Raw genomic sequence first — 26,614 nt, forward strand, 5'->3', positions numbered from 1 at the left:
TTTGAAACATTAATTCATATGCAGTTGTACATGAGACATTATGCTGGATCTGTAATTTCTTTTGGGGGTATGGAAGACCACGATCCGCTGTGCAGACTTGCAAATCCTGGGTCATCAAAATGGTAAGCGTCTAAAACTTACGTAACTTCGGGCTTTCCTCTAACAGAAATAACTAAAATGCCGTCCAAAGCGGCGTAACCCAAATTCGCTCACGAACGAACGAACGAACGAACGGACGAACGCTCGCTCACGAAAGAACGGACGAACGAAGGAACGATATAAACCTTACTCAATTTTATCAAATATAGAATAGGCGAATATGGAATAAAACCCCTCGCAAAGGAAAGCATACTCTTAAAAATTGGGTTAGACTATCAAATTAGAAATGTTATCAACACGTTGCTGAATCTGTGAACCAAGTTATGCAACTCCGCATAAACTGAAACTCACCCCCGACGCATATCTTAGCATAGAATGTCCAGTCAGTGTTCACCTCCAAGGTGTTAGATGTATTGTTGATGAAGATCGCGGAATCAGTATGGTAGTGAACTCTGCATGTATTGTCAGAGACTCGGTATGAAAACCCCCAGCATTCCGTACTGTTGATCCATCCGTTACGACAGGAAGTAGCACAGTCAGCCTCGCTTTCAACGACAACGTCATCAATTGTTAACGTCTGTGCAGTAGCTATGGTGTTGTCTCTGGGATCAAACCAACAGTCCCCTAAAAGACAAAACATTCATCATTGTTACATGTATTGAACGAATAAACAACATATACATACATGCAGCAGAGGAAAGACAGTTATTATTTAAATATTTCATCTTTTATGGCTTGAAAACGCCGATCCTGTTTTTGCTCTAGAAGTGCATCACTTTGTATCTTTTTACGAGAGGACAGGCAAACGAGGGTTATACGGACTAAATTTGATCTACATCTTATCCAGTTCATATTTTTGTTATGTCTATCCTGAATGCTTACAAACAAGTTTAATATTTCTGATTTTTAAGTTTTTTTAAATATTTAACACGTTTATATTAATATAAAACCTCTTTAAATAACTATGGAATATATTGTACAAAGTGCAATAGGGTCGGCGTTTTGAAGGCAACAAATATGTACACTCCTGGGCTGGTTGTTGCCTTGAGAAAATGATACGCAAGCGTTTCAATGAATGTAAAAATGATATATATATTCCCGGTTTGGTCATGGCAAGGATATGTTCAACGGAGAGCTGACAAGGCCGGGACGAAAAGACGGCCGTGGCAATTTTATTCCAGGCATTCAAAGCTTTGTTTGAGTGGCAATCTTACATATAATGACGATCACTCTATCAGCTATGCTTTAATCTATCAGACATAGAGAATCTCGTTCTTGTCTTTTGATATAAAATACATCAACACGAGTCGATACAAGTTCAAAACTCAGGTACTTGACGGGGAGTATTTAACCTTTTTCGACGAGACAAAAGCATCTTCCCGAGGCAAGAGTGTTAACTAATTATAAAAGCCCAGTTTCCACCCTTGCCGAACTAGGCTGGTTTTATGGAGTTACATTTTGGCTGGACTTACGAGTCTATGCATAGTCCAAACAAAATCACGCACCGAAATCGAAATCCGGCTCGTAAAATGTCGTTCAGATTTCCGTGGATTGCAGGGTTTGCAAAGCATGTGCACCGCCAACTCGTTGTCAACAGACATTTTCCAAGTCTTTTCATGGTTTTAATCAAGGTGCTCATCGTGATTTGATGCACTTCGTTATGTAAGCCGGAATTTTGTTTGAAACAAATGCAAGTGATACGATAGGTGGAATCTGATTGGTCCATAGGAGAGGCTTAGAAGGGATAACTCGTAATAACCACTGGTGGCGCTACGGTCGAGCCCATGAATTCCAGCCTTGTTCGGTCAGGGTGGAAACTGGACTTTCAAAGTCAGTTAACACCCTTGCCTCGGGAAGATGAGACAAAAGAAGGAAATTCTATTTATCATCTGATATAATTCTTCTTATTTTTTCAGCAAACAGTTATAACCAGTGTCTTGTGTGAAAAAAGTACAGCTGACAAGCTTCAGCGGCAGAGATCAGTGATTTTGACTGTGACGTCATGGTAACCGATGACATCACAATGGCTTGCAAAGTTCATTTCTAAGCGATATCTACTGTGGAAGCCAGTTTTGAATAACAAAGACGTATATTCTAGACCTTGGGCAGCAGACCAGGGAGTGTAGGTCCACGAATAGGTGATAATAAAGTGTTAAGTATGATCAGATGAGATTGTAATGGTTCCGATGGTCATGCATGTTCGTTTAACCATTTCTGTCACGATACGCGACAACTGCGAGATCCAAACATATGGACGTGAATTGTAAAATTGTATTTTACTTTTCTGTTTACAGTGAGTGAGTGAGTGAGTGAGTGAGTGAGTGAGTGATAGGGACAGTTGGGTTTAACGCCGCTTTGAAACATATTCCAGTTATGTCTCGGCGTGTCAGCCTAATGTGGGAGGAAACCCCGAAGTGATGCAGGCCATGGATGTTTACTACTGTGGTGAAACCCAAGGGCACGGGTTTGTTGAGGACAAAACTTGAAATATAATCGGGGCGAACCAGGATTCCAAACCACGACCATACTATTAAGGGGACGCAGCGAATTATCTAAACGTGGTTTTTTTCATGTTAATAGGAATAAACCAGAAATTGTGATCGGATGGTGTTGTGCCATAACCTTGCAATGGACGAGTTGTCACCACATATGATCCAGACTTTTACCCTCCCCGACATTGATACCCGTAAAAGGCGACTATGCTTGTCGTAAGGGCCGACTAACAGGATCGGGTGATCAGGCCCGCTGACTGGGTTGATGCATGTCATTGTATCCAAACTGCGTGGGTCGATGCTTATGATATCAATCACTGGATTGTCTGGTCCCGACTCGACTTTTTACAGACCGCAATGATATAGCCGGAATATTACTGAGCGCGGCGTTAAACAACAAACAAACAAATCCCCTCTACATGGCCAAGTGCCACAGATTTTAACAAGGCGTGCTTGTGCATGAGTCATAACCTTATTATCCGATTGATTCATGCAAACCCTTTTATCTCTAAATCGTTATAGTAGAAAAAGTACACTATCCGTTTCCACGAGGATCGGAAGGAAGACAAGAGAATGTTGAAGCATGCCCGTGTTGGCCGTTCAATAGACAACATTGTCATCTAACGAAGCCAAGCACATGGCCATGTGTAAATGTGTTACCAGTATTTCTGAGCCGTTTCTTGTATCGAACGCTGTGCTTTTATGTTCGGAAGCATGTAAGAGGGTCTCGGTCGAAGGAAACAATTTAGCTGTATCACATGAACGTCATTTAGATGGTGGAGAACATTTCCAAATTTGACCTTTGCAATTCTCTATTTTGACTTGTAATATATATTTCTGTGCTTTTTAGCTGAATAAATGACTTGCCCTTGCTTGTGTTTCTGAAGGATGCATCACTGTTTGATAGTGATTCATAAACACATGCATATAATCTAGTCAGAATCGTACAATGGACTAAAGTATAGATTTCTTATTATGATTATGGAAAAAGTTGTTTTTCGCTTTAATTTAGACTTATATTTAGACTGAATAATGCAAACACACACTTAGATAGAGGAATGTTTCAGAAATAGTTTCAATAAGACATATAAGACATTGTGGGCATTCAATATGAACACTATATTTGACGAAATATAGCTACAAAAGGCATGTCTTCATCATCTGACATGTCATATACCCATACCCCCCCTCCCCCGACCACCCCCCCCCCCCCCCCACCCCCCCCCCCGACCCCCCTCCGAAAGGGACCGCCTCCGTGGTCCAGTGGTAGAGCGTCCGCCCGTAGAGCGGAAGGTCCGGGGTTCGATCCCCGTCCGCGTCGTACCAAAAGACTTTAAAAGGTGGTACTTGTTGTGACCCTGTCTGGCGCTCGGCATCAAGGGGCTAAAACAAGGACTGGTTGGCTCGGTGTCAGTATATTGTGTCTGAGTTGGGTATTCATGATAAGATTCGGCATGTTATCTCAGTGGGCTAGCACTATAAATCGGCATCAGTTCGGACTAGTACAAACAGCCACACAAACACACGCGTGATTTGTCCGAGTAACTCTCCATTCCTTACAAATAATGGAGCAGAGACCCCGCAGGGGCCGAGGCCATTATTTTTAAGGAATGGAGAGTTACGAGGATATTCCTCTACTTAAAACTCATCCCTACTTTTACACTTTGACAAAATATTCTGCAGTTGAAAATATTTGAAAAATTCAAATGCTGCTTCAAGATAATGTACAGTTGACAAGCAACTCTCCATTCCTGAAAATTAATGGAGCGTTCAAACAATAGAATGACGTCACAGATGTGTTTTAATACACAAACATACATAAAAAGACAATGGCGAACACGACGCAGGTTAATCACTCACACCATGTACGGGTATTTAGTACTATTTAACCACTATTTAACGTGCGTACGTGCATTGTTAATGTAATACACCACATTCCGTGCGACTACCCTTACCATCGTTTCGCTGACATATGAAGTTGTAGGTCTGATTGCAGTTTTGTAAACTCCACTGATATTTGGAGTCCATGGCGACACAGAACTCCTGGTTCGGCAGATTAGCAGGCTGCGCATCTGCCCAAGGCCAGCTGGATGAGTCGCTAGGCTTGATGCAGCCGTGGTTGAGGAACTGGTTGGCAGTGTCCTGAGTCTCATACAAGGCCAGCCACATCATGTTCTGGCTCATCCTACAATTGGAGAGGAACATATCCGCACAACTATTCCTTTGGAGAAACTAAATGTTAATGGTATGCTGTTGGTATTATGGGTCAGTCCTCTAAGACGTGGCTTATCCATGAGAGGATAAGCATGTCGTGAGTCCCAGTACCAAAATTCGCCGTGCTAATAATACCTAGATTGTCAGAACCGTAATCGTGCGATTTGATCTCATCAACATAGTATTACTAAAAGTACACGAGTTTGTTCTTTAACCTTATCGACTGACACAGCGTGATGGAAATGATTACTGATCCATGATATTTCCAAACACTTTCAATTATTGATCACTCCTGAAGAACGCCTCTTAGGGACCGCGAGAAAGGACATAACACTGACCAGGGCCGCAAGAAATTATTCTTAATTCTTAATTAGACTTATTTGACTAAATTTAGCAAGAAATAATATCTGTGTCAACATTCTTGTTAATGCAGAAACCTGCATACCACACAGACCAGGGTTCTTATTTTGGGTTAGAATAGATCCCTAGCAACCTGGCTGGTTGTAAGAGGCAACCAGATGGATCGGGTGATCAGGCTCGGTGACTTGGTTGATTGTATGTCATCGTACCCCGACGGTGCGGGTCGTTGCCAACAATATCAATCACGGGATTGTCTGGTCCACACACGTTTACTTACAGACCGCCATGATATAGCTGGAATGTTGATGTGTGCGGCGTTAAACAACATACAAACACAACTCACAGTTTACTGAAGTTCCCATTCCATTCTGTCATTCCATCAACAAACTTCAGTTCGTCAATAGTGTTCACATTTTTCACTCGGAAAAGCTCGGCGGTTTGTGCTTCACATATCAGTTTAGCCTCGTTCCAAGTTCGAGGTGTTGTATGAAGGTAAAACACTGAACGCACAGATGGATACGCACTGGTCCCTGGAAAAAGGAAAACAGACAAAAGGATTAGAGTGGATATCCATGGCACTGCGACATGAATGGTGAAGCGATACACTGGTTTCAAAGTTTCTAACTCTAAATACGTACACCTATTATAAAACAATTCTTGAACCTGAAATATATGGATTACATCTTACAGATAGAAAATATCTTGTCCGAATAATATGTAAATTTCATTCTTTCTCACATGAATTGAAAATTCATCAATGTCGCTATCGCCCCATCGTGGGTATTGATGCACTTATTTGAAGAAGAGGCAATTTGCAGCTCATGGAAGATGAATATAAATTCCTTCTTGTTTCCTCTTTTTATGCAGTTACCCGTAAAAAGTTATTAAAACATACAACTTTATTTATTCAACAAGGGAAAACAATTGTCAGTTAATATGTTCGCAAAATGTTGAATATTGAACATTAGGGAAAATCAATGTCTTTTAAAAGAAACCTACCTATCAAGTTACTTATGTATATAAATAATGTTGCTACGTTCCAAGTATCAAGTGATGTTTCGGCGCACATTACTATTAGTCTCATTGAATTTAGTACTATGGGCCGTGAGGCCGTAAATACTAAATAAAATTTGTCATTTGTATGAAATATATCTCTTAATTAACTAAGGACCGCTGTTCTTTCTGATTCGGACTCAGCCTTACTTTAACAATGGTCCCGGTAGAATGATATGTTATTTTATGAACTCTTTAATATTCATCATGTCCCAACCATGAGAGCGTTGACGGAGTGTACATCGATATGTGTACATGTACATTGTGTAACGTGACCTTGCCCTTCACAAACGACGGGTGCTACCCCTACATTCACGTGAGTGCTCATTTTACGCAATATCCAACAGCGCAAATACGAATACTCCTTGACATTTTAAGTCATTCACTAAAGGAACAACCAGGCGATCATTCGATATAAAAGGAGATGAGTTTCGAAGAACATGTGTACACTCAAAACAGTGACGTCACGATCAGGATGGATGAGAGCTGCAGGGTATCGCATTGAATTTAATGCACATTGCGGTCACAAAATACCATGTAAATGACTGCGTGGATGAAATGCTATTCTTATAGAAAATGAAAATTACACAAACAAATTGAAATTCACTGGATTCTGTTTTACCAGAGCGTTGATTAAGAAGCTGTTGAACTATAAAACTGCAGAAGTCTCATTGGGAATAACACAGGAATTTAACACAAGCCCAACTTTTTTCTCCCAAAATCAGAATCAATTCGATAATGAAACATCATGACAGTGCAGGAACCTTAAAGATCAGAACAACATAATCAATTAATGATAGTTATATTGTAGGTATATTGTGGCATAAGCGTATGACAACTGCGGTATATGGCTGTGTGGAGAACGACCACATTTGCATGTGTATGTATTGACCAACATGCAAGGATGTTTCCATGGTTGAGATATTCAGTTGCGCGAAGAACCCGTACCGAACCATCAATACATTTGCTGATACTGCAAGAATTCACAAACAGAATGCCATTACAGCACAGCATCACTTTACCGTATATCACCTTATCGAAGCCGTATATCTTCCCTTTTCATTTGTTTTGTTTTACGATTAATACGACTACGAAAGTATTCGCACAAACAACTTTGCCACTATTTCTACGAAATGGAGACCATGAGTGAACCTTGTTTCATTTGCATTTTATTCCAAACATGAACGCCAGAGAATAATCAGTCTCTAACATCTCCAAAGGAAGAAAAGGGCACAATAATGATGAACAGTACACAAACGGATCATTGACAATTTGTAATGACACCAGATGTTCGCGAAAGGGCTAAGCATGTCCTGCTCTCGTGCTAGTGAGTGAGTGAGTGAGTTTGGTTTAACGCCGCTTTTAACATTATTTCAGTTATATCACGGCGTGTCAGCTTAATGTGGGAGGAAAGCCCGAAGTGATACAGGTCTTAGACGTTTACCACTTCGGTGAAACCCACGAGCACGGGTATGGTGCTGACAAACCTAGAAACATAATCGGGGCGAACCGGGATTCGAACCCACAATCATAGGTTTCTGGCGTGCTCAAGGGACGCAACTCTGCACAGCGAATCGCGGCGCCTTAGACGACTGGGTCACCCGTGCCCCCTCGTGCTAGTGGGTAAGGTGGTTTACAAAACTCCTTGTAAAGGTCATGGCATGGGTTACAATTTGAGACAATTTTGTTGCCTTTTGAGAAAGAATCTTGGTTAGATTTTAAGATTGCTAAAATGCTGCTAAAAGGGGCGACTCACTCAACCGCGATCCACTCATGAACAAAACAAAAATCCGGCCAATTTTGACATTACCGGTAATTACATTACAACTTACAAAAATACAACCCATGAAAATCCGGGTTAGAACTGATCGTTCGCAACTCACGCATGTCACAAGAAGCGACTCAAGAGATCCTTTATGGAAGGAAATATTCAATATATTCTTGAGGGTGTAGTGGCGGCAGCGATTTGTTCATTATGCTCAGCTCAAGACAGTAATAATGAAGTTTACAAAGTGACTTTGAAAATGATTATGGAAAATTGTAACAAAACAAAAACGGAACGTTAAAGGTCTATATGCCTCTTTTCCTAATGATTGGCCTGGTTATCTGTTAGACAGCGTTGTTTTTTTAAGCAAGATAAAAATGAAAGACTGTTGAAAGAACTTTTCACCGCAAAACAAATTAGTTCCATTGCCATGGCATAACATTCTGTTACGTACGGAAGCCTTTTAGGGCCAATTACTTTTTGTTTTTTTTCGATACTATCTTGAAATGTCAAGAAACTTAGTTGAAATTTCAAGATACTATCTTGAAATTTCAAGATTTAGAAGCTGAAATTTCAAGATACAGAAGTTGAAATTTCAAGATATTAAGTTGAAATTTCAAGATAATAAGTTAACATCCTAAGATGTAAAAATACGTTTGAAGTGAATAATCTTGAAATGTCAAGATCCTACGGAAGCCTTTAAGGGCCATTTCTTAAAAATTCGATACTATCTTGAAATTTCAAGCTACTAAGTTGAAATATCAAGAAACTAAGTTGAAATTTCAAGATACTATCTTGAAATTTCAACTTAGTATCTTGAAATTTCAAGATAGTATCAATCAATCAATCTTTATTGTATGAAAGGCCATTGGCCCATATACACATACAGATAAACAATATTATTTACAGCTGTACAGCGCATTTTATAATTATTTGATAACTAATATGATGCTTGACATATAATAAAGGTATCGTAATAACATTGGTAATAACCACAGTGGCAGCAGTAGTAGTAAAAAATACAAAAGGAATACAAAAGGAATGGAATGGAAATATCAAGTTTTACGTCGCAAAGGCTTTCAGCCATAACGCGACATTCAATAGAAAAGGATCTATCAGGAGGATCTATCAGAAATATACTCATCATGTCAGGACAATTTGACAATTTAAATTTATATGCATTTCTAGTAGAAACAAACAGACAAAAATAAAATGTAGATACTCCTGATCTAGATGCGAAAGTTTCAAAACAACTTATTATTTCTGGACATATCGGATTTACTAAGTAGTTTACTACGCACTCGTAGACTTTGATAGATGTATTGTAATATCTTAGTTAATTTTTTACTAGAGATACCATTAAAAGATAATATTTTGTTCATGGAATAGTGGTTCTTAGTTATGTTAGGCATATATTTCAATCTTAGGTTGTCGTAAATTGGACATATAAACAAAAAGTGTAATTCGTTTTCAATATGGTTTTCGCAGAATGGACAAAAACGCATATCCTTAGGAATAGAGGAGAAGCGACCCCTGTTGCACATCAAATCATTTAACCCTAGCCTAAGTTTAATAAATGTGTCTCTAATTTTTCTCTCTGTTATAGTATGCAGGTAAACCTCTGGTGTTAGACAATATTTAAAGGTTTTATAAACGTCGTAGCGTGTACTGTTATCTAGTGACGACCTCCAATTTTGAGTAAACATTTCAATTGCTACCTGCTTAAAAGAGCTAAGAAAATACATTTTGTCTCCAACGCTTTGATTAAGCCAAACATATCCAAATCCGTTAGAGAAGAGTAAATGCTTAATGTTTGATGCCCAGGTTACGTAACCAACATTATCACGATAGACAAGCATTTCGTAGCATTTTTGGGGGATTCGTTCCCGCGACATCTCTGTTATTTTTAGCCAGTATCTGAGTAAACGTAAATATGAACAAATATATAACGGGTATCTGCCACATTCGCCATAGACCATATGATTTGGAGCCGATTTAGAAACATTTAGAAATCTTTTACATGCAGTTAAGTGTACCTTTTCAATATTGTAATAGGTTTCAAAACCCCAGACCTCTGATCCATATAATAAGATTGGTTGAACTTGAGCATCAAACATTTTGAAGAAGATAGTAGGTGAGATAACACGCAATTTATCTAGAACGACAAATAGATTTATTAGGGCCTTTTTTGCTCGTAGCGCGAGATCGTTAATCGAATAATATTAAAACAAACAAACGGCCCTAAAAGGCTTCCGTAGTTACGCGATTCTGATTGGTTGTCATAGACTGATATTGAAGACGGTGTTCAATGGGAGCCTCGTGTTGACACAATGCGAGGGTGGATTGACAAGTTCTGAGTCTGCATAGAAAGAATTTCGTAATAGTGAAATCTTTTGTAGAGATTACACAAAATCATAGAGATCTATCCACAAACACTTGGTCATTTGAGAACATGTTTTCGCTGTGACAAGTTGCTAAAATTTATAGTTGTTATCCATATAGTTATACGTTTTCTTACTTACTTCTAGAATACCAATCAAACAGTTAAACATACACTCAACTCGAAGATCCAACACATTTACATCAACTTATGTAAAGAAATAATCAAGTGCAATGGTAAACCTCACGAAACATGTTTATGTATTTGGGTAAGCGCCACTGCTCACTTCTGTTTTATCTGTGCACACAGGTAACCTGGTAAGAAATTAATATATAATCAAGTCAACCCATTATATACATTTCAGTCGACGCTCGTTTGTCAACAAACTGTAGAATATTCACGTGTTGTGCAAATAGCTTCTGACAGTCACCATGGTGACAGACTAATAAGACTCAGTTTCCGGGTCTCGTGTGTGCCTTCATTTTCATGATGCGTGACTGTGTGAGTATGATCCTACGCCGCTACGAAGTATTAACATTATTCCAGCAATATCACAGAAATGTGGGCAATCGAATCCGGGCCTCCAGTCTGATAAACACACGTTTTAATCAATAGGCTGACCTACCGACTCCTCGTCAGATAAAGAAGAAAGACGTAGCCTCGAAACTCTCGAATAGATAAGGGGGTGGAAATATATATCGTGTGGGTTTAGCGTTGAAACAGTGAATTGTCTGAAAAAAGTTAATATTCAATTTGTCATGCATATTTCGCAATACGTTTGTACTTCATGTTCTTATAAGTCACGGGGCGGTCGGGTAGCCTAGTGGTTAAAGCGTTGGCTCGTCACGCCGAAGATCCGGGTTCGATTCCCGACATGGGTACAATGTGTGAAGCCCATTTCTGGTGTCCCCCGCCGTGATATTGCTGGAATATTGCTAAAAGCGGCGTAAAAACCATACTCACTCACTCACTCACTCTTATAAGTCACAAGTCAAATCTGCAAATCTTACACAGAAAAAACTGTAGCTTTTCCGTCGTTTATACGCAAACGGTAGCAACGACATTCATAATATTTTCCATGTTAATTTCTTTTCATTTCATGTGAACCATTCCTTGTCTGGCTACACAGCACAAGCCGAATGTTTGTAGTCGGTGTTTCGATCATGCTTTATAAACTGACAGCATTATTAATAAGGATTCATTTTGTGAACCAAACAAAACGAGACAGTTTCTTTGCTTGTCATAAACAAAACTGAGAACAAAGATCCCTTGTTAACGTGCACTGTCCATACTGATGTGAACTCGCGTAGTACATTAATGATTATTTACCTGATGCCTTCAGAACATGGTCATGTGGGGAAATCCATATTTCGAAGAGACAGCTGTCTATATGTTACCTGGGTTACATGTCCAAAATATCTGTTATCAATCAAGCAAATATTTACTCTCTTTTGAACCACTATACTATTTTGTCTTCATGCTATGCACCAACAACGTCAAGTATTGTAACAGCTCAATGCCATCCTGAAGCGAGAATTGTCATTATGTTAATTAAAGTAAGGTTTCTGAAAGTGGATCCTACCTACGATGGTTTAATCCCTTCACTTTGTAGACACAACGATATCACTTGTGAAATGTATCATTTACTTCGACTAAGTCTTAAAATATGTAAAAGGCGATTATTATATTTGTTGGTTTGCGTCATTTTTGTTTGTTCTTACAATGTTGGGGGCCTGATAATGATACTTGTCTTCAATTAAACATGTCGGTGTTCAAACTACTATTTTAACGATAAAATCTTTGAAAATTTTGTTTTCGGTATTGCATGGTATGTAATCCTTTCGTCAATGGATTCCATGAACCAAGATGGAATATCAAGCTTGCAGATATTGCAACAATTGTACTCTTTTGTTATATATTTCAAAGCAAGATATTGAAAATGAGTAATAATTGCAGTCACTGTTCTCAATTTACTGACCACTAATTTAACATCGTTATAACCGTAGTTCGTTATAAGCATATATAGTCAGGATTCACTGCTAACAATAAATGGAAGAACAGTTTAATGAATTGTTTTTTGTGATGTCAGTAGAGCGTTCGATAAGGTTTTGCACAAACTTACTTCACACGGCATCAAGGTGAAATTATTAAAATGGTTCAGGATCATTTGTAAAACAGAGTTCAGACGGTTACAGTTCTAATGTAACGCCAGTGGCGACCGGAGTACCACAAGGATCAGTATTTGGACCTTTATTATTCCTTATTTATATAAATGATGTTGTGGCAGGTATTGACAGTTATATAAGACTTTTTGCAGACAAGTCAATACATGTAATTGTGGAAGATCCGACCATTGCCTCAAACTACCTAACTAATGACCTAAATAGAATTTCTACTTGGCCGAACAACTGGCAAGTAACATTTAATCCAAACAAGATGGAATCTTTCCAGTTCACACGTAAAGTAATTCCTATTCCTAAACCAGAACTAAAGATAAGAGACAATATCATCAAGGAAGTTCAATTCCACAAACATTTAGGAATTAGTCTCCAATACGATTGTTCTTGGGGTGAGCATATCAGTGAAATTGTTAAAAAAGTAAGTCCTACGATAAAATGTCTCAGAGGTATTAAATCAGGTTTAAATAGGAAAACATCAGAAACTATGTACACGTCATTTATACTGCCAAATTTTGACTACTGCTCTCACATCTGGGACAACTGTTCAAAGTTTGAAAAAACTAAACTTAAATTGAGCAACTCTGCACAGCGAATCGCGGCGCCTTAGACGACTGGGCCACCTGTGCCCCCGCAGATATAACAAACGCCTCTTAGTGAAGGAAGACATCAAACCAAATTAACTCCCTTTTACAAAATGTCCAATAACCTTGCACCAAGCTATCTCTGTGATCTCGTCCCGCCTGAAATATCAGGAACTAATGGTTACAACCTTAGGAATAGTTCTCAATTACTCTAAATTGCAGAACAGCAAGATATGCGAAATCGTTTCTTCCTGATACCGCCAAACTCTGGAATCCTGCCTACTACATATACTGAAGTCGGTAGATTGATAGACTATAAAAGAATGATAAAAGGTGATAAAAGCATTGCAACAATCATGATTTAAACTATGGCTCTAGGCTCAACCAAATTGCATTGTCAACTAATCCAGATTGTTCTTGTGGCTACCACCATGAAGACGCTTTTTACTATTTCTTTACCTGTACCAAATGCACCGGCATAAAGAAAAAAACATGTATTTTTACTCCTAAGGTTATGATCTAAAGTCTATTCTTTATGGAAATGCAAATGTTATAGCAAAGATTAATTTAGAAATACTAAAATCTGTTCATTTTATTTTATTTTTTCTCTAATTTTATATCCGTCTCTGGCAGACAAATTTTGTCTAAATGCAAACTATCGTTTAATCTCTCATGTTACTAATTTTTACTTACAGCGTTTTACTTCAGCACGTTCGACAATATAATTTATTCATGTCAACTTCTTTATTATGAGGAACACAACGTTTCGCAGTATATGCTTACTCCTTCATCGGGTGAATGATTCACCAGATGTTCCTCATAACAAAGAAGTTGACATCCATAAATTCTCTTCCTTATGTGTATCACTTCTAAATGCCTTTCAAGGACTTTACTCATTTAGACTGGGAAATCAAGAAGTATTGGTATTATTATACATGACCATATCGGATATGTAAGCTGTGAAGGTGATTTTATGTGTAAGGTGACTGATCGTGACTGTACTCTAATTACAGACTTACATCCTACATTATATTTTTGATAGCCATAGTGGATGATTCAACTTTACACAAAAGGTATAAGGTAACCCATATGCCTAATTGGCGGGGGGAGGGGGGGGGCGATGGGGCACCCTTCAGTACGGATTTGTTGACATGGTATTTGGGGTCTTAACGTGCTCACGGTAATGTATTCACGCTTCATTTTGTGAGTGTATTTTCACAGCCCCCAATACACAGCTGTATTGTTTGCAGAAAAACGTGAGCAGAGAACTCAAGAAAATAAGGTAGGTGACCAGGCCATATATACATTCCCCTCGACCTAATAAATCAGAGTTAATCTGGGTTTAGAATCCATAATCAGCGCATCCTTGCACTGATAATGGAAACAACTTTGTACGTCGACTTGATACTTTGTTCGTGCCCGCTTGTTAATCAACACCAGGGTTTGAGTGGGTAATCAGACTATTTGTAATTACGTAAGAGAAAACTGGAATATAATATAACATAATTAATTACTCTCAGACCTGTGATGCCAACTTCATATCCACCAGTCCTCCATCATGTTTACCCCATTCTTCCAAAGTCAAATCTGTAAATATGGGACGTTTTTGTGTCTACGTATGTAGTTATCTCTGTTGCCAAAGTGATGACTCGATGTGAACAGCCAAAGATCGTTTGACATCAGGAACTACAGGTTCATATCGTGTTCTATGACAAATATATTAATTGTTTGATAGGCATTACTTAGATGTTGACGGATGGCAAAGTAGACGCAATTTATGGATAACAACCTCTTTAATACTGTAAAGGCGACGTTTGGTATAGATCCTTATACCGTTGTCAAGCAAGGCTGAATGAGGATCTTTGTACAGAATATATGCAGTAGGTATAGTATCTCGGACCATATCAGCAACTGCCCTAATCACAACATCAACTGGGACAACGCCCAAATCTTCCATGACGTCTCTAAAAGAAAAATATCAGAAGCAGTCCACATTCGCTGCCACAAGCCCTCAATCAACAGAGATCAAGGCTATTTCATCCCATCCGCCTACTATATATGAACTCATCAAGCAATAATCACCCCACCTATGCAAACTTTTCGTGTCTAATTGGCTTCATGTCCGATTGGCTTCCACCTATGTGTTCTCTGTCTATCATGTTGTGTCAGTATTATCATTCTGTTGTCATTACTAACTCATGTTATCCCAGTCATGTATGCAATTGTTGTAAGTGTTAATCCTCTACTGTTAATCCTCCACCACTATATATATTCTGTACAATGTTCCTCATTCAGTCTTGCCTTACAACAGTATAAGGGCCCATTCCGAAACGCCGCCTTTACAGTCTTAAAGAAGTTGTTATCCATACATTGTGTCTACTTTGCCAAATATCTGTTTTGATTTGAATGTTGAATGATCAGAATCATTCGATATTATATATAACAAATGACGGCGGCATGTAAGTAATCTAATCTGGACCAGACAATCAAATGATTGATATAATTATATTAACCTTCCCATGCAGTAGGAACACGATTACACGAGATCAATTAAGTAACTGAATCTGATCATCCGAACCATTTTGTTCCCTCTTACGAGAAGCGCTAACGTAGGTAGCTGGGGGCCTATGTAAACCCAGAATTCCTCCGGGGGTGATCAGTACGAACAGGATGAACATATTGTAACCTAAAACCCACAACCTTGTTATTTCTGACCTTCTCGCTATTTTCCGTTTCATAAATTCGCTAAATAGCATCTTCAAACTAGTGTTACTAAAGCCCATACAGCCATGAAAGAAATCTTTATTCTGATAGTACAGTGCTCTGTCGATGTGGCCTCGTAAATTGGAGGTATGAAGGTACATTGAACTGAAGATTTGAGACCTTCTGACGAATAAATTTTCAGCAACATTGCCTACATGTCCCATTTAATCGTCCAAAAAGATCACATGTTTTGTTGACATGCAGCACGTGTATTTTGGACAGATGCCAACGAACAATAAGAAATGGTAAATCGCGATCAAAAACATGAATACAGCTACAGTTCACAAAAAAACACAGCTGAACAAAAAGAGAACGTAAAATGACATTTCACAGAATCCATAACAATTGACAGCTTAGTGAAGTGCCAAATACAAACTTGAATTTTACTGCTTCCTATACAAATATACAACCAGTGTCATCGTTAATGGTATATATGAAGAGTGTATGCCCATACTTGTTTGAAAAAGAAAAACATTCTAGAGTGAGTGAGTGAGTATGGTTTTACGCCGCTTTCAGCAATGTTCCAGCAATATCACGGCGGGGGACACCAGAAATGGGCTTCACACATTGTACCCATGTCGGGAATCGAACCTGGGTCTTCGGCGTGACGATCGAACGCTTTAACCACTAGGCTACCAGACCGCCCAAACATTCTAGACATCTTGTCCTTCCGGTCACCATGATGCAAACACCTTGACTAATTTTGTTGACTATCCTACGTATACGAGGCGAAGTAGACCGAAATGGATAACAACTTACTTATTTTACTATGATAGCGACGTTTCGGTATAGATCCTTATACCGTTGTCAAGCAAAACTGAATAATGAACACGGTACAGAAATATATATGGTAGGTGAAAGATTAACAGTAACAACAACTATCATTCATGAGGCAGTGTTCTGTACCAAGGTGTAATTTTCAAACATGTAATCAAACACTTGTTCTAAGGTGAGGTGATGTGAAATGCGAGTTTGCTAAAAAGCATTGCACTTATATAGCGAACTTGTTTTATGGAAACGACCACGAAACGAAATATACAGATGTTCTACCGTCAGTTTACAACCATCGCTGTTAATATAAAGATATAACTCACAGAGTATTATATTCAACACATCCTTGTACGTTTGCGAGCGTTTTTTGTCTGTTTGGAACTAACCATAAAGTTACATAATCATGTCTTATATTTAGATATGCCGTACTGTAATAGCAATCTGTGCTCTATGCCGTACTCTATAAAACGCTGTACTATATACGGTACCCTATAACCACTCTGTACGCTATATGGTACTCTATAATCACTCTGTAGTCTATACGGTACTCCATAATCACTCTGTACTCTATACGGTACTCTTTAAGCACTCTGTACTCTTAACGATACTCTATAATCACTCTGTACTCTATGCCGTACTCTATAACCACTCTGTGCTCTATGCTCTATACGGTACTCTATAATCACTCTGTACTCTATACGGTACACCATAATCACACTGTACTCTATACCACACTCCATAATCACACTGTACTCTATACCACACTCCATAATCACTCTGTACTCTATACTGTACTCTGTAATCACTCTCTACTCTATACGTTACTCTATAATCACACTGTACTCTATACCGTACTCTGTAATCACTCTGTACTCTATACCGTATTCTATAATCACTCTGTACTCTATACGGTACTCTATAATCACTCTATACTCTATACTGTACTCTGTAATCACTCTCTACTCTATACGGTACTCTGCAATCACTCTGTACTCTATACGGTACTCTGTAATCACTCTGTACTCTATACCGTACTCTTTAAGCACTCTGTACTCTTTACGGTACTCTATAATCACTCTGTACTCTATACCGTACTCCATAATCACTCTGTACTCTATACGGTACTCTATAATCACTCTATACTCTATACTGTACTCTGTAATCACTCTCTACTCTATACGGTACTCTATACTCACACTGTACTCTATACCGTACTCTGTAATCACTCTGTACTCTATACCGTATTCTATAATCACTCTGTACTCTATACGGTACTCTATAATCACTCTATACTCTATACTGTACTCTGTAATCACTCTCTACTCTATACGGTACTCTGCAATCACTCTGTACTCTATACGGTACTCTGTAATCACTCTGTACTCTATACCGTACTCTTTAAGCACTCTGTACTCTTTACGGTACTCTATAATCACTCTGTACTCTATACCGTACTCTATAACCACTCTGTACTCTTTACGGTACCCTATAATCACGCTGTACTCTATACGGTATTCTGTAATCACTCTGTACTCTTTACGGTACTCTATAATCACTCTGTACTCTATACCGTACTCTATAATCACTCTGTACTCTATACGGTACTCTGTAATCACTCTGTACCCTATACCGTACTTTGTAATCACTCTGTACCCTACACGGTACTCTATAATCACTCCGTACCCTATACGGTACTCTGTAATCACTCTTTACTCTAAACCGTATTCTATAAAACACTCTGTACTCTATGCGGTACTCTTTAAGCACTCTGTACTCTTTACGGTACTCTATAATCACGCTGTACTCTATACCGTACTCCATAATCACTCTGTACTCTATACGGTACTCTATAAGCACTCTGTAGTCTTAACGGTACTCTATAATCACTCCGTACTCTATACGGTACTCTGAATCACTCTTTACTCTAAACCGTTTCCTTTATCACTCTGTACTCTATACGGTATTCTTTTTGTGTGCACGTATCAAACCTGAATTCATGTACACTATACACTACCATATACCAGTGTGTTTACCAAATGGAAGTAGGTGTAAGTGATGCCATCATACGGTATAGTATGGCGAGTGAGTCAGTTTGGTTTTAAGACGCCATAAGCACAATTGTAATAATATTCCTGCTGAGAACACGGGAAATGGGCTTCACGCATTTCCTTAGTGCGACATGAAATCCCCGCCTTCTGAGTGAGAAAACAACGTTTTATCCACGAGGCTACCCCCCTTCCCAACACACATACACATACACACAAACACACACACATACAGAGATATACATCCAATGTACTCACACACACACACACACACACACACACACACACACACACACACACTCATTTTCTCGCACATAGATACGTACACGTACAAAACGGGCAACGGGGTACAGACAATTGATTCTTGACACTGACCTGAGCAGCACACCAGAATGCCGAGTAACCACACGTGTAGCTCCATGCTGGCTCCGTCACATCCTCCCCTCCAATCTGCAAGTACAAACATTCATATGTACAGAGGAACCTCGCTGATCCGGACCTGGTTAATCTGCTTTTCGGACGGTTACTTTTAGGAAAGTTTTCATATATACAAACAATACCCATCCGTAGCGATGGCTACGGAAATTTTGCGCGCAACGGTTCTGCTCGGATTGTTAAACAACAGTACTTTATACATGTACAAGGCTGGAATATAGATATCCAAGGAACGTATGCTAGGATTATATCGTATATGTATGTCTCTCTCGTATAACAGATAAGCTGATAATCCATCATTCAGCCAGCCAGCCAGCCATCCATCCATCAATCCATTCATTGAAACGGAGATATATTAGTTACAACGCAAGCAGCCGAACAGAGGACCACTGAATCGAAGTACAATCAAACGGTCGGGCGCCATACTGAAAAGTGCCATGACGATATGGTACATCTCACAGACAGTCGCCAATGGTATTAACCAATGTATGTAACACTGACAGTACTCACACAACGTCTCATGAGCTGTAATTCCAAGACTATTGTCCTGATTCAGGATATAGACAATACATGAAACAAAACATGCATGGCGACAATAGGGCTTGAGGAATATGACCATTTGTATCCCTGGCGTGATTGCAGTTTAATAGAGATATTACACGAGTAATGTGATAATACGTACTTACACGATGTAAACTTTAATGAATTATTGGACATGAAGAAAATGCTTTACACATCCGCCAAGCCCATGAATCACATCGTCTGCTTGGGAGTATTGTTTTTCATATCCGTGCGTTATACGATTATCGCTACGGTCGATACTGTTGCTCGACGTCAATGGTTATATTTTCTGTTGTCATCGATGTATTGCAATTGGCCAAGGGACAATTGGCTGCATCGAAATTTCGATCAATCAGCACATCCCAAGTAAATGATAACTGTTGGAATAAGATGAGCGCTCAGATGCCACTGGGGATGTTAGTAATAGTGAGCGAGTGACGTTTTACATTACCTTAAATAATATTACAGCAATAGCACGTGCGAACACCAATACTTGACCTCACACTGTGTGCCCGCGCATGCGTGGAATCGAACCCAGGACTCGTGACGAAGGTCTGGATTTTGGAACAATAAATAATAAATACAATAGGTCTTGCTTATTAAACTTTTTTGAATGTTTCTTGTCGTGAGAACAGAAAGCCGCTTTTACCAATATCCCAGCAACAGAATCCCCATGGGAACCACAGGGATGTTTAATACATTATGAGCAGATATCAAAACGAACCTGGCGACAAGCGAACGGTTTAACCTTCAGGTCACCTAGCCGGTGTCAAAGGTCACCGCTGTTAATTAGAGCGTACTGTCAACATTTCAGATAAATCATTCAGGGTATAGTTTTCACATGGTTTCTTTCCCATGAAGAGGTGAACGGGTAGAACGGCTGCGTGAGCTCATCGATATGGCAAGGGATGGATACATAGTTCACACAGCCCCTCCTAACGATAACACTGCAAGTACTTAAAATTAAAAATAACATTCGATAAAATGAGGTCAATACAAATGTCTTGGAGACATATTCTCGAAGCTGTCTGTGTTTAGACAAATCTTAGCGGATTTAATTATTCTGTAAGCTTTCCAAACCTATCGCAACGTTTACTTACGACATTTCTCTTAGCTAAGACAGTGAACCCTTTGTGACAGAGGGAAAATAAGTTGGAGAGATTCCGATCACATCATCAGTTATTGAGGGAATTCCCTGTATTGAAATTCGTGTATGCGTGAGTGAGTTGGGTTTAACGCAGCTTTTGATATCATTCTAGTTATATCACAGCGTGTCAGCTTAATGTGGGAGGAAAGCCCGAAGTGATGCAGGTCTCAGACGTTTACCACTTCGGTGATCATGAAACGAGCACGGGTTCGCAGGTTCCAGATGTTCGCGAAATGTTGAGCGTATCCTGCTCCACCGGTTGTACCCATCACAAACACTTGCAAAGGCAAGTTAATTGTTCACATGAAAAAGACGGGAACATATGGTACAAGTCAACATTGGGAACTGCCTCGGACATCATTTTTGTCAGTGATGCGTCACATTTGGAAATGTCCTCCAAATGTCTGCCTTTAAAGTTTTTGAAAGCTTTACTGAGGTATTGAATGTTGTATCTTTTATCAAACAACCACTGAGCAAGAGCCTATGTCGCTCTCGGTGGATAGCTGTGAAATGTAAACACGAAAGGCTGGAGCTGCAGAAATTTTGCTCAACATAAGGGAAAGTTGACTATTGGAAAGTTGAAGTCATCCCTCTTGTCATACAGTCTTGAGTTTTGTCACTTTGCATCTTTATGTATAGATCTTAATATGAAACAGATGAGGCGGTCTCACTGGTATCCTTTATTTCTAGTTCAAGTGCGATAATCACTGGAAGGGAATTAGCTATTTGATTGTTATTGAACGATATAAGATCATCGATATACCTGAAGCTTAAGTTAAATTTCTTGACCAGATTAACTTGTTTTGACTTTGCCATTCCGAGCAGAAATTCCGATTCATGTGCACAAAGAAACAGATCAGCAAGGAAAGGGTGCAGAATTTGCAGTTGCGAGACTTAGTAAGTGTATACATATATGGGATCCCCGATTTGGCGATGGTCTGTTAGTTTTTAAAAAAAAAAACACAGCTGCAGTTTGCAGTATGTGGCGTTAGTGATTTTATTTAACGTATGATAATTTAAGGTGTACCAGGATCACGAGGGGTACGTGGGGTTTTATGTGTCCCGCGTTAGGTTTTATATCACGTCCCGGAATCGAATAGAATAAAACCTAATAAATCCCTTATACCCCACTTCGAAGCAAAATCCCACACGCTTTTTCCGAGTCAATGAAATTCACTGTGTAAGGAACATGGGGTTTTATGCGTCTTATGCGAATTTATTTTACCGACATGTTTTACACATTTTGAAAGAATTAACACAAATTCAAAATTGATAGAAAACATCTGTTCGATAGCGCTTAGATTACCTTGTGCTATGTCACGTAACTTTCTTTGCGTACGGGTTTTTGCTTCGAAGTGAGGTATTAGGGATTTATTCTCCCGCTGAGAAATCCACATCCAGCATGTTTTCTCCCTGGTGGGGTATAAGGGATTTCTTCTCCCTCTCATAAATGTATTGCCCTCGCAGACTTACTTACTTACTTACTTTGGAGATTTATGCGTATTTCGCACTCGGGCCCGGCCAGGCCATTTAATGTGTTTCCGAAAGGGGCGAAGGTGGCCTGTGCAACACTAAGAGGGGGCTTTAGGGGTTGCTTATATATAATTTGGGAATTTTGAGATTTGGAATAGATGCCGATGGGGTTGGGGAGGAGAACTAAGGGAGCTGGGTATGGTGGATGTTTGTTTGTTTATGTGATTTTGATTTGGTAGGTTATTATGTTTTTAGATGCGTTATATTAGTTCCGTTTTGATTAAGAATAAGCCTAAGGCCTTTAAGTTTTCTAGTTTATTTTGTGGGTTTAGTATTGCTTCTAGAGTGAGAGCCTTGTTTAGATTGAGGGTGGTTTGTAATGCGGTTCGATGTGTGAGGTAGTGTGTGCAGTGGATGAGTGCGTGTTCTGGGGTTTCTGGTTGTTTGCAATGTGGGCAGTTACCTGTAGTGTGTTTTTTTTAATTTTTTTTAGGTGGTTATTTAGGTTGGTGTGTCCTGTTTGGAGTTAAGTGATTACTCTGTCGATTTTTTTTGATGGATGGGGAATTTTTGGTTTGGTTAGTGGTTTGCTGAGCACTTTTTTGATTTGGCTATTTGAGTTTAGATATAGGTTATGCCATTTTTTGGTGATTTTTTGCTTGTTTACACTTTTAATTTCTGATTTTGAGATGGGTAAGTTCAAGCTTATTTCTGGGATTTTGAGGGATAGCTGCAGACGGGATACATCGCATTTTATCAAAATAACGTAAACCAATCAGATTTAGACATTCAGACATGGAGGTATGATACGATTATTTGTGCATTTCTTCTGAGCATCTAAATAGTAAAACAAATCTTTAAGAAAGTTGAAAAAAAACCTGACACCTATTAAATCCATGAAAAAGACGCCAAAGACATAACAATGGGGCATATCCTGCATGTATGTTTCATTGTTATATGTACAGGATTTCTTTGTGATGTCCATTAAGCTTACACTATATACCAGGACGAGAATTACGTGCATTATGTCGGCATGGCCGGACGTCAAACACAGATAGATTGCATCAAACACATTGATCAAACACCCTTTTGGTGGATGTGAAAAGGAAATCCTGAACATAACAATCGAACACACATTCATACAGTACAGGATGTTCCGCAACTGCGACGTGGTTTATGCAAAGCTGCCAGAGAGCAAAATCGATAAATTGGGAAGGAATGTTATAGGAATCAACCTACATAGATTGTAAACCGACACCGGTTATCTTAAGTATATTTACCCAACACTGAAGAATAATTTTGAATCGTTTCTGTTATGATTCGTAAGGGACTAAGCATTCATGGACTAAGTGATTTACAAACAGCATGCATATATATGATAGACAAGTTGTTTACCCCATTAGACGCTATATATTTCATACATACGCATACACGCGCACGTACGCATGCATACATACATACATACATACATACATACATACACACACAATCATACATACATACATACATACATACATACATACATACATACATACATACATACATACATACATACATACATACATACATACATCTGCATAAGTCGGAATCGGTAAATACAGTGTTTACAATCTGTATTATACAATCTTTACGTCAATCTAATAAAACTTCATGAATAGGCGGTCTTGAAAACAATCTATACACTGAAACTCGTTAGACCGGACCCGTTGCCTCTGAAACCACGAGTCCCGGACAAGTACTCCTCGAAACGTCTTCATAAGATCAAAGACGACAAAACCAAATCCATAATCACACGAAAACTCTTTAAATTAGAAATGATAACGGGTGTTCGCGAAACATGAGCCTAACCTGCCCAACCGGTAGCACCCGTCACAAACACGTTCAAAGGCAAGTGTTCCCCTGAACAAGGGAACATCAGTTAACCTGACATTTTCAAGTCAAAATAGTGAATTTCATCGGATATCATTTTGGGCACCGATGCGTCAAATTTGGAAATGTCATCGACATGTCTGCCATTTAACCTTTGGAAGCTTTACTGAGGCTAAAACAAATTTATGGCAAGAGTCCTATGACGATCTTTGAAATCTTCGTTTAAAGACCATGCTCGATTGTATCCCCAATGTTGGCAAATGTAGACACCAAAGGCTGGAGCTGTTTGAATATTGCTCGACATAAAGGAAAGTCGATTTAATGGAAAGTTGAAGTGTCCCTCTTGTCATACAGGTACATGGATCGCGATCTACACATGAAACAGGCGAAGCTGTTTCACTGGTCTCTTCTCCGTTCTAGTTCACGAGGGTAAATCAGTGGAAGGAATTGACTATTTTACAAATATTTAACGATATCAGCTTGTCGATATAGTTAAAGCTCTCGTGTTTTGATTTTGCCAATTCGAGCAGAAATTCCGAATCAATGTGTTAAAGAAACAGATCAGCAAGGAGGGGAACACAACTGGTGCCTAATTCTTGCCTAAATGTCCCATGTCAAAAATGCACATAATGTATAAGTTAACTATGAGGAAGTCCAGCATTTGACATATTGCCAAAGTGAAATCACTAGTAATCAAAATTTGTTATTCCGGAACTTTGTGAATCCGGATGATTTCATTTGGAGACAAAAGAGTTGCTTCACTGTATATCAAATAAACCTTAGAGGCGATGTTAAACAGTCATATTAACATCTCTCAATAACATTTCCTTGTGATGTACATTTACTTTAAATTGGCGCATTCCTTTAATCCAAAACTGAAACATTAAAGTTAATATGATACAGTTGAAATATTATGGTACCTTTGAAAACAGCTATAGCAAATGCTTACCTACTCTAGGCAAAGCACACACGCCATCATCCCCAGCGCAACTGCTGATACCTCCTTCGAAGTCGTCAACTCTAGCAACAGTGTTAACTCTTTATATATCGGTAAACAGGTAGGTGGTCGATATATTGGCACTGTTCTTGTTATTGTCAGGCGTTTGCCCTGGTTGTTGTGTGTCTGTAATTTTCCCTGGGTGACGTCAGACCATGGACTTTCACTTGGGATGTTGTTGATGTTAAAATGTTTAACGGAAAATGAAAAGTGAATAGTTGATTGGAAGAAGCACTTCATAAAGTAGTTGGGTCCAGAAGAAGAGAATGTACATGATTGTCATCTTTCACCGAAACCGTAATTTATAAATAAAACATTTGTTACTTAATCAATTTTTGATTTTAATAAACGTTATATCTATTTCTTGAAAAGCTATTTTTTAAGTTATTAACATTATGATTCGATTTGTTATTTTATTTTATAAACAGTTTTAATTTTTCTTTTGGCTACAATATGTAGTAAAGATAACGGGTAAAAGTGAAATCACACACAAAAGCCGTACAATTAGTTGTATAACCCAAACGGCCAGAGAAATGTCCTGCAAACCAGTGGTTGATGTCATGAGCATCGGCCCGTTCTGTGGAGTCGATAGGATACACAGAGAGCCATATGTTAATAGCATTGTACAATGTAACGTCACATCTACCATAATTGGTAAGTAAAACACGTGCGATAACGTCCGTTACCGAAATAATGTTCTAATCAACATTAAACTCACTCACTCACTCACTCACTCACTCACTCACTCACCCAAACCCACTCACTCACTCTGCGTTTTATGACACCGTACTTTTAATGAGAGTAACCGACTTCATATATCTGGAATATTGATGAGTGCGGCGTTAAACAACAAACAAACAAACAAAATGTAGTGATAGTTGCACCAAAGGACAGTAAGCACAATATAGCTTTCTGGCTGTACATGAAATATAAAGTGTTAATGCTGTGCTTTCCTAGCATCCCCTTCAATGACGGGGCGAGTGACGTCGACAACAGCAAATGGTGTTACCGGGGGTTGCCATGATCACATCAACATACCCGCACAATGTGCGGACTGCAGATAACCAGGCGGCGAGGAAGCTGGTCATTGATCATGCGTGGCTGCATTGTTCTCTTTACGTGATTAACTGACTGTAAGAATCTGTTGAAAGAATTATTTCCCTGCAAAGGGTTAGGAGCGTATTCTTGTTAATAAGGCTTTTAAAGAGTAGCGGACAATTTAGGTTGTCCCATTGTGCTACCATTGAACTGTGCAGCTTAAATTATGTTTATTATTCTAGAGTGATAACCTAATATGACCTTGCGTACATATAAAACGCAAACTTGCATTTGTGTTATAATAACATAATTTAATCCATCATTATGATATGGCTCCATCACATTGCTACCCCTGCATATTTCATTATAAATATTCTAGACCCTTTGTAAT

At 38.9% G+C, this 26,614-nt stretch overlaps 1 protein-coding gene across 3 annotated transcripts in view; it reads right to left on the reverse strand.

Annotated features, from left to right (window-relative positions):
* Nucleotides 1-25,205, reverse strand: part of LOC139461948 (uncharacterized) — a 29,580-nt gene extending 4,375 nt beyond the window's left edge. The window contains exons 1-5 of one of the 3 annotated variants that reach the window (XM_071243435.1): nucleotides 25,142-25,205; nucleotides 19,079-19,153; nucleotides 5,509-5,695; nucleotides 4,547-4,776; nucleotides 451-723 (exon numbers count right to left, since the gene is read on the reverse strand). In XM_071243435.1, coding sequence (XP_071099536.1) covers nucleotides 451-723; nucleotides 4,547-4,776; nucleotides 5,509-5,695; nucleotides 19,079-19,124 — 736 coding nt within the window. In that variant the 5' untranslated portion in view covers nucleotides 19,125-19,153; nucleotides 25,142-25,205. Of the gene's footprint in view, nucleotides 1-450; nucleotides 724-4,546; nucleotides 4,777-5,508; nucleotides 5,696-19,078; nucleotides 19,154-25,108 lie in introns of all 3 variants that reach the window. The other 2 variants (XM_071243436.1, XM_071243437.1) reach the window with 2 other exon arrangements.
* Nucleotides 25,206-26,614: the final 1,409 nt, after the last annotated feature.

This window comes from Haliotis cracherodii, unplaced genomic scaffold (genome assembly GCF_022045235.1).
Source record: "Haliotis cracherodii isolate W230 unplaced genomic scaffold, xgHalCrac1.p SCAF_15, whole genome shotgun sequence".
In the NCBI taxonomy this organism is placed as follows: domain Eukaryota; kingdom Metazoa; phylum Mollusca; class Gastropoda; order Lepetellida; family Haliotidae; genus Haliotis; species Haliotis cracherodii.